This window comes from Phacochoerus africanus, chromosome 15 (genome assembly GCF_016906955.1).
Source record: "Phacochoerus africanus isolate WHEZ1 chromosome 15, ROS_Pafr_v1, whole genome shotgun sequence".
NCBI classification, from domain to species: Eukaryota; Metazoa; Chordata; class Mammalia; order Artiodactyla; family Suidae; genus Phacochoerus; species Phacochoerus africanus.
The window spans coordinates 58,221,329-58,231,141 of NC_062558.1; the positions used below are offsets into that span (position 1 = coordinate 58,221,329).

Sequence of the window (9,813 nt, forward strand, 5' to 3'; positions counted from 1 at the left end):
GGTAAAACATTAATGGTAGAATCTAGGTGGTGAGTAGACAAGTGTTTGCTTAAAGGTCCTTTGACCTGGGATATTTCAAGATTTTTTAAAATGAAGTGTTAGAGAAAAAATTCATTGCTTGTTCCCACTGAACACAACCAAATCAGAATATCTAAAAGGGAGTCAGAGAATAGTACTTCGAGAAGTTCATGGGGTGTGTGTGATGCTACATTAGGTGTCGGAACAACTGCTTGAGGGAGCCATTCTCCAGCAAAAAAAACTGGTCCTCTAGCCTAGGGTTCTCAAAGTGTGGCCCACGCACCGTGAGCAACCCTTTGGTGGTAACAGGTGAAACGCAGAAGCAGATAGAAATGTTCATCTGTCTTCTGCTAAGTCAGCAAAATGAGCTCAAAGTATAAAGCAAGGCCACTCTTCTCGCTAAATTTATTTTGGAAAATAAGCCCCCCCCATTAAAAATGCTATGTTAACATGTCCTGTCATTACTTTTATATTAAATATCTTTAAACTTATCATCTTAAATTTCTAATATGGTAAATATCAACAGCCAAACCCACGTAAATGAAAGCTCTTTGGGGTTCTGATGACACACATTTGAGAACTATTCATCTAGGCACCAAATGAAGAAGACAGACGGTCAAGTTATGGGATTAAAGGCCCTGGATTCAATTATCTGACAAGTGGAGTGGTCTTGATCAAGCTAATTAATCCCTGGATTCATGTTTCTTCATCTATAAGATGGGGATAATCAAAGTATCAACCTTAAAAAGGTCATTGTGAGGAATAAATGAGGATAAAGTCTGGGCAGTACCCAGCATCTAATAAGCATTAAATACATGTTCGCTCCTGCTCCTGCTGATACTTAGTTACAGCACTTAAGATGAAGCAGTATTTGAAGAAGAATTTTTAAAAATACTGAATTCATTCTGATTAGGGGTCATCTGTACAAATGACCAGGCTCCAAAATAAAACCAGCACAGTTTCCCCAGCCTCCCCAGGAACCCTTCTTCTGCCCCTAAAATTCCCTTATTAGGGGAGCCCCTCAAGTACCACAGAGTTAAAATATTTGGAGTTAAAAATAACTGACATAATAAATCTGGTCATTATTTTCTAACTCCAAAGAATCAGAGAAAGAAAGTGCCCTAAATGAGCTCACTAAATAGTGGTTATAAAAACCAGGCTCAGGACATAAATGATCATTTATGCCAAAATTATGTCCAAGTATTTTATTTTTTATTTCTGCATGACTGACAGCCTACATAGTACAGTCATAAAGCAAATTATCCTAAACTTACATATTTTTCTTTGTAGATGTTGGTCTTACCGCAGATCAGAGTATTTCCTCCTTCAAACTGTCAACAGCTTGCTTTTGCCCTTAGACAGTCCACACCTCTTAGCACGGCATTCAAGGCCATGCTGTCTGGCCACAGGCTAAACGCCTGTCTCCTCCTCAAAAAAGCCTCCCCCCAGCTCCCTTTCATTCTAGTCACACGTGTCTGCTAACTGTTCCCTAAAAAAGCCATCTGCTTTCAGGCCAGAATTTACCTAATTGCTTATGAAGGGTGAGTAAAAGATTAAACAGCATCTAGCTACCTGACTGCTGTCCATTTCTTAGAGAGGAATGCTGTGGACAGTATCAGAAATCAAGACATTCAGGCTCAGATGAGGTGATATAACTTTCCGCAGGTCACACAGCATAGATGACGACACCAATATTCACACCCTGGTCTGACTTCAAAGCCAGTGCTCCCTCCAGTTCTGCACTATCCGCCAAAGTTCAACACTCACGTGCCAGTGTGGGAAAACTGGGCTTACGGACGGCCTTGGCCTTCGGAAACGGGGGGAGGAAAATTCCCCATCCTCTTACCTTCCCATACCTCGATACACTTGACAATAACCACAAAAATGATCAGATGTGTATAGTAACAAGTGGGTAGAATCCAGCACTAAATTACTGCCCCTCTTCACAACTCTAGAAAATTACAAGTGGATTCTTTTTTTTTTTTTTTAATATGTAAGCATAAAAATGGCAGGAGAAGACGTGGTGACCCTTTGTGATTGCTGTTCTACCAAAAATGTATCTTTAGCTGATTTTGTTTCAGAAGCAGATTAGCTGTCCCCACTGGGCTCTTTGGACGGATGTCCCAGGACTCTTGGAACAGGAAGAGGCCATGCATGAAGTTACACGTTGGGAGTAAAAGAAGAGACACAGATGAGACAAGGGAGAAGAGGCATGTCTTTTAACCGGTAATTGCACAATTAATAGCTCTTCCAAATCATTCTTACGAGCTTTTTAAGCACCTTTTGGAGATAACACATTTGCTGTAATTTTCTCAAATAGTTCCTTTATTTACACTGTACTAATGAGAAAAGCTAAAAAAAAAAAATTTAGATCCTTTTGTAGTTTGTTTTAGTAAGAGCTCTCAACTGCATTTCATAGTAAATATAACTATGTCTATTCAGAGACTGCAGATGTCCTTGTAGATAGTAGTATAGATAATAATTATTCCCAGAAGGCTAAAAAAAAAAAAAAATCAGGATAAAAAAGATGCTTAATCATTGAAATAAAAAATACAAATAAGCAGCTACCAGAACCAGTGGCTCAGTTTCTCATGGAAGGTTTATTTTTCCGCTGAAAAAAAAAAAAAGAGAGAGAAAGAAAGAAAGGCAGAACACAGCAAGCAACATAGTTTGAGAAGGAACCATAAATTATGCCGTGCAATCTTCTTTCAATCCTGAAGAATGCCAGAATAAATGAAACACTTGAGACTGAATTCTAATAATTCAAATCACCCTTGGCAATTTACATACCATAGCATTTTATTTTTACTCCGCCCTGGTAGCTTCCCTGAAAACCATTTCCCCTGCTACTGCCCTCCACCAAGTGAATGCCTTCTCTGGCCTGGACAACCTCCATGGCCAGTTACTAGTTCACTCTCTAGAGTAACCTTGTAAACACAGACATCAGATCCCACCCCCTCTCTGCACAAAATGCTCCCAGGCTTTGGACCCATGGACAGTGCTCACCACCTGACAGCCCCCTCCACCCTGGCGCCTACCTAGTATCCCCCCCCCCCCCCACTGCCTCCACCCCCCACCCCACTGCTTGCCGTCTCCCCAGAGTTGCCCCAACAAGCGAGGCTCATTTCTGCTCCCTCTGCTCTTTGCCTGGATCATTGCTCTACTCCTCCCCCAGGGCTCCCTATCACCTCCTCGGAGAGGCTTCCCTCGACCAGCCCATCTGACCAGCACCCTCAGCCTCCAACCCTTCCCTCTCCACCCCTCACCCACCCTTTACTGTCTTGATGGCACTTTCTAACATCTGCATGACTGCCATCTATCTTGCCCACTAGACTACACCCTATGCCAGCGGGGACCCCGTTTGCCATGGCTTTGCCACTGTGTCCTGGGGCCCAGAAGGGCCTGGCACAGGGTGGGCCCTCGAAACGTGTTGAATAATGAGTTTCAGCTCCTGATGATTTTTCTCTGAGTACATATAAAACTGGCCATTTTCACAGTAACTTCAGGCTGCTCTGTCTTGTTTTCCAGTTGTGGTAGAGATTTAGCAAACTGTTTTCTATTTACTCTGCATCCAGGAGTGATAGGACCTAGTAGTGTATTTGCACAACATAAATGATGCTTAAAACTTGCTAATTTGGCTCTGCTTTCATTCTTTAGTTATCTGTTAGGAAAGGGACAAAAGTTGTTTGTACCATCACAACATCAGCTCCTTTTACTTCAACATAACCATTGTCTCAAAATGATATAAGACTTAAAAAAAGATCAATGAGAAAAAGAGGAAAGAAAATATATTGAGAGCCGTATCTCACTTTGATAAATTTAAACATTTGTTTTACACAATCATTTCTACTAGCCTGGTTCCACGTGGTCCTATACTGACTGGCTCTTTGTTACATGAATAGACTAAGGAATAAAGCTAAAATTCAATATTGATTTTTATTTTTTAAAACCTTGTTTACATTATTATTAACTCACTACCACCATGAGCAAATAACCAATAAAGTCAAACAAAACATACTATAAGTACCAGCTGTACTAAAAAGTCTGAACAAGAAGTTATGGCTGCACATGTCATAAGAGCATTCCAAAGTGTCTGCATTTATTCACTGAATAAATAACAGCAGAGAGCCAGGATAAGGCAATGTGCTAGACGCTGTGATCTGCACATTTGCGGCCCTATTCAAAATGCTTACATGGTAGAAATTACAGAACTATAAAAATGGTCATATTGTAACAAATATTTGGCTAAGCGAGTGACCCAGCCAATTAAGTTTTTTTAAAAGTGTGAAAATTCAAGTGCAAAGCAATCTTGCCTGACAATTACAGAAATTAAAATGCTCCAGGAAGTTTGGCAAGTTATTCTGAGGGTGAAAAGTCTTTCAAAAACTACGCTGCGGCATATAATCACCTTCAAATTACAAACTATCCCCCACAGACACCAGCAGGCTACTTGTTTTTTCACAGTACAAGTTTTTCTGGCGTCAATAAAAACTATTTAACCACGTTATTATTCCAGGGCCATACTCTTTCGTTTTAGTGTTTAATAGTATTAGTTCTTTTAAAGTTTTTAATCTATAAGAACATGGGTTAATCTCCCTTGTTATGCTCTTACAGACACTAGCGAACATGGTCTGTCTTCTTTGGGAACAGTCATATGGACCTCAAGCATTATTATAAGCCAACCAAACAGCCTAAGTATCACGCACAAGTAATAGTTAGTTTCTTTCCTCTTTTGGTCTAAGGACCCAAATTGCTTGGCCTGTGTTGGTGATGTGATGTCCTGTGAAGAGTGAGTTTGTAGAACACCAGGTGCCATGGCTATCACATAACTGTGCCAGCTGCCAAGAGCCAGAGCAAAAAGCAAGATGCTCCTGCCATCCTTAAAATCCCTGTTCTGTACTGAACTGCCGGGAGACAGACAAAAGCTCACAGGACTTCACTGGGAAGAGGGCCTGTGGGACACATGGACAGGACACACAGGCCTTGTTCTGTGGCAGCACGTGAAACATTTCTTTCAATAAAAGTATATTCTAGGAAATAAGCACGAATTGGAAGCAAAACCTGTGTCAGGTATGAAGCATTTACAAAACTAAGTACCTTTAAAATTGTGCTATAATTTACTGTAACACAGTCCAAAGGCAAATAATTGTAGAGTCCTTCATGTGGCCTCTGTCAGAACTCTAAGAACACACACACCACCACCGCCACTTTCCTAGACCATATTTTGTTAGAATTTGCTCTAATCCCTCAAGCAGGTGCAATCTAAATTATAAGACATGGGGGCAAACGGAGGTCCTAAAATAAAACCTAAAAGAAATAGTCAATGCTTTTATGTTGCTACCAACTTTCAAATTCCTTATAATTCACATCGTGAAAATGCCACATTTGTCATTTTCAAATACATTTCAGGGCTGAAGGATTTTTGAACCAGAAAAAAAAAAAAATCTACACAAACATACTACAAATTTATCATTTCTTCTTGTCGCTCCTCTGTCTGCAGACTTGGAGAAGGACAGCATTTCCGCTTGAGTTACCTCCTGTCCTAGCAGGTTTCACAAGGTGGAAAGACATGCAGCTGTGGTAGGCCAATGCCAGTTCTCACTGCAGCCTTTAATCTTGCAGGAGATTTCATCTCAATCTAAGAATAGGAAGCAATCTTCCATACTGAAGAAAAAACTTTAAACAGCAATTCTGTTCGCTCTTTCAGACTATGAAATTTAACAGAATTTGCGCTTAGTTCATTTGTCCGTTCTTTCCTGCCATCTGGAAAATGCACCCTGACTTATAAACAAAGTAAATGATATAGGCCAGGGCTTGAGGATTGTGAGTATCTGCCCAAGGACAACCAGCTTGCTCTTAAATTCAACCCAAGCGTGCATAATGGTGCAAAAGGGTCTTTCTGGTCTGGAGACTATTTACCAGCAACACTCAGGCCACGGAACATGAAATCATGTTTCTTGTACAGAGACTCCTGAATGAAGAAAACCGCTTGGAAACGTCAAAGGACAGGAAGCCATATTTAAAGTGTGAAAGAAGAGACCTCAATACACTGCTTGTGAAACTGAAGGGCAGTTTGATGAAGGCCACCCGGCAAAACGGGGGTGGGGTGGGGCACACAGGCTGCTGAGGAAGCCTTCAGTTTGCAAAGTTCTATCCAAATGAACCACTTACTGTACCTAAAGGCCAAACAGCATCGTGAGGTTTCCAGAAAGTCCATTTTACAACCGTTTAGTCTGCAAACAAGTCTGATCTGCATTTTTTTAAAAGGCACACTAAAAGCACACTAAAAAGTCAAGGTGAGTGTGTCACCTGCCCTAAAGCAAGTAAGCAGGATCTGGACCTCTGAGCCCTGGAAGGTCTGCGCAAGAAGGGCTGACGGTGTCGGGAGGCCGACCCCTGCCTCCCTCCACCCGGCATTCTGTCCGGGTGGAACCCGCCCAGGGCCCGCACCTAGGTGGGCAGAGCCCGGCAAGGCTGCGCCCTCCTCTCCCTCCCCTCCCCCACCCGGCCCCAACTTACTGTTGCTGGACTTGAGGTCCCGGTGCAAGATGGGCACGACGGCCTCCTCGTGTAGGTAGAGCATGCCCTGCGCAATCTGCACCGCCCAGTTGACCAGCACATGTGGGGGGATGCGGCGTGGGCGCCGCGGGCCAGGCGCGCTGGGATCCGGGGCGGCGTTGGCTGCGGCCAGGGCGCGGTTCAACGCTCCGCCGCGGGCGAACTCGAGCACTAGGCAGAGGTGAGGCTGCCTCAGGCACACGCCGCGTAGCTCGATGATGTTGGGGTGCCGCAGCATGGCGAAGAGCCTGGCCTCCCGCCGCACACTCTCGGCCGCCGCCGCCGCGTCTTGCTCCGGGTCCCGGCGCGCCGCCTTCACCGCCACCTCCTGGCCCTGCCAGGTGGCGCGGTACACCTGCCCGAAGCCGCCGGCGCCGATGAGCTCCTTGAGCTCCAACAGCTCGAAGTCGACGTGCACCGGCGACCCGGGCCGCGGAGGCGGCAGCCGGGCGGGCGGCGACGCGGGGAGGGCGGCCGGGCGGCACGGCGCCACGTAGTTAGCCGGGAAGATGCCCAGGCGCCGCTGCACCTGCCCGGTCCACCAGCCCTCGTCCCCCGACACGGCGGCGTCCTGGGACAGCACCTCCACCAGCTGGCCGCGTCGCAGGCTCAGCTCGTCCTCGCCGCGCGCCTCGTAGTCGTACAGCGCGGCCCACAGCCCCGCTCCCGCCGAGGCCGAGGCGGAGGCGGAGCCGCCGGAGGAGGCGGACGACGACGACGAGGAGGCGGCGGGGGCGCCCCGCGCGGGGGACCCCGGCCTGTCAACCGCGCCCTCGGCGCCCGGCAAGGCCATGGAGGGCGGCAGCGAGGGCGGAGCGCAGGGCAGCGGGCTTAGCCTCCGGGGAGTCCGGCCGCGCGCATCGTCCTGCGGGGTCACAGCCGGAGCCCAGGAAGGCAGGAAGGAGGAGTCGGGGCTGGGGGACGGTGGGTGTTCACAGGCTCACTACCCGGAGGCCCTGGTCCCAGCCCCCGTTCCTCCTCGGCCGCCTCTGCTGCTGCAGCGGTCCCCGCGGACGCCGGCGCTGTCGCTCCATGGTGGCAAGTTGGGCCTGTGGGCAGCTGGCAGCACACTCGGCCTAGCCACCGTCTGGGTCGCACCGCCGCCAGGGCCCAGCCCGCCTCCAAGGCCCGCCCCTCGATGGCCCGCCCTGCCCCGCCCCCAGGCCCTATCCCGCTTCCCCCCCAGGCCCGCCCCGTCGCACTGGGCCCGCCCCGCCTCCAAGGCCCGCCCCTAGTCAGGGCCCGCCCACCTGGCCCACCCTGCCCACCCCACCCCTCTGGGCCCCCGGCTGCCGCCACGGCTGGCGCTCCAGCCTTGGTTGCGTTGCGCCCTTGAGTCCCAGGAGGCGGAGCCAGCCCAGGGCTGCCACAGGCTTTCCGGAAAGTATAATTTAAGCCCAACGTCAGTCTGGGAATACTATTCTCCACTCTTCTCCGGAAGGCGGTGGCAGCCGCCAGGTAAAGAGGATCTGGTGCCTCAGGGCGTGGGGACAGCGGGTTGAGAATCAAGGTGCATCCAGAACAGGTCGCAGAGAAAATGCAGCGCGGCTGCAGACAGGCTTACTGGGCCGCGTGCGTTTGAAATCCTCCGCGTAGCTCAGAACTGACAAGGTGACAGCGCACCCGGCAGTGAGCCTCGGGTCTGCAGAGGCCCGGAAGCTCGTCCTTCAAGTGACAGATAATCCCATGTTTGTCGAGCCCGCTGGTTCGAATGCAGGAGGCATTGCTAAAGTCCGGGAAAGGTGAATAGAACGAGGAGAGAATCTGTGCACAGAAAGCTAAATCCTGCTCGATTTACCGAGTGTACATAAACATCCTACGAAGCAGGGCCTCCACCTTCATTTGCTCTGTTTACCGAATGACGGATGGCCTTCTAACAGCACCAGAAATTGAAGCTTTTATGTTTACAGGCAAAGAACTCTTTCAGGTCTAAGGATAGGAAGGCACTTTGAGCTTTTCTTGTATGAGAACATGTTTTCTTCTCTGTAATTTTTTCATTCATTAATTTAAAAAGCCTCCACAAAGTTTTTGAGGGTTTACTGGTGTTGAGGGCTGTGGAAGGAAATAAGATACTTAGTTATCCTGAAAGGGACCACCACTGTGAGATGGAGCCAGCCTTTCTTCCTCTGCTGTCCAACGGGCAGCAGCACCCTGCCCAGTATCCCAGGCCCTTTTCCTCTCCAGCTGGCTATCCTCAGGTTAGTCGACACAAGCCACCATCACCCACAGACAAGAGCATTTCTTCTCTACATTGATGGAGGTTTGTGAAAAAAACAAAAACAAAAACAAACTCTTCAGGTGTGAATATGTCTAATTTATATTTATTGAGCACTTTCTTGGTGTAATAGACTAGCCTAAGTATTGTAGGTTCCAAAGTCTGGGATCTAGAGATTAAGAAAGAATAAGTAAGTCACAGAAGAATAAGCCAGGTGTCCTGGGCTCAAGGCAAAGGATCAATCCACTGTGTGGGACATTGCCTTTGAGCTGAGTCTGACTAGGATTAATAGGAAAAAAAGGAAGAGGGACATTCCAAGCAGTGTGAGCAAAGTCATGGAAGTACAAAGAAATAGGGGGCTTCGTGAACTGCTAGAGGTGGAAAGTTTCCTCTGGCAAGAGATGAGGCTACAAAGGCAGAAGAGAGCCCAGTTATAAAAATCCTAAAGAAAAGAAAAGAGAGTGCCCCGTCGTGGGCCAGGGTTTCCTGAAGTGTGGGTCCTTTACCATCTGTAAACAGAGAGATGATTTTGGCTTTATGAGAACAGGAGATATAATAACATTGAATCACATGATAAGTCATTGCCTTTTCAGTTTTCTTTCACCCTTTCAAATTATACCATTTATTGGCTGTGTGACCTTGAGCCAATTGCTTCCAATTACTTCTCTGTGGCTCAGTTTTCTCATCTGTAAAATGGGAATGGTAAGAAATAATAGCTACCTGGGAGGCTGGTTGTGAAGATGGAATGTGTTAGTAGATGTAAAGGCTTGGGAAGGTGCTGAGCACATCGTAAGTTCTCCATAAATGTTAGCTCTTACTATTAATACCCCTTTTCAATGAAGAGAGCAAGCAGGTTCTCTGATCAGCCTCTTTATTTAGCAAACATAGTTTCTAATTGTTTTGTTTTTCTAGTGTTTTCTAGTACTGATGGTTGGCCACAAATAGCCTCATGTCATTGCAAGTTATGTTTCGTTGCCACACGAGTTTTGATGCCACCTTACCAAATCAGTTTGGATTTTCAG

General features: G+C 47.1%; 1 protein-coding gene across 1 annotated transcript in view; it reads right to left on the bottom strand.

Annotated features, from left to right (window-relative positions):
• The window catches only part of MAP3K21 (mitogen-activated protein kinase kinase kinase 21), a 55,717-nt gene extending 48,022 nt beyond the window's left edge, over window positions 1–7,695 (bottom strand). Inside the window, exon 1 of the mRNA XM_047761251.1 lies at window positions 6,538–7,695. Within this exon, the coding sequence (XP_047617207.1) occupies window positions 6,538–7,369 (832 nt within the window). The 5' untranslated portion in view covers window positions 7,370–7,695. The remainder of the gene's footprint in view (window positions 1–6,537) is intronic.
• Between the last annotated feature and the right edge of the window lie 2,118 nt (window positions 7,696–9,813).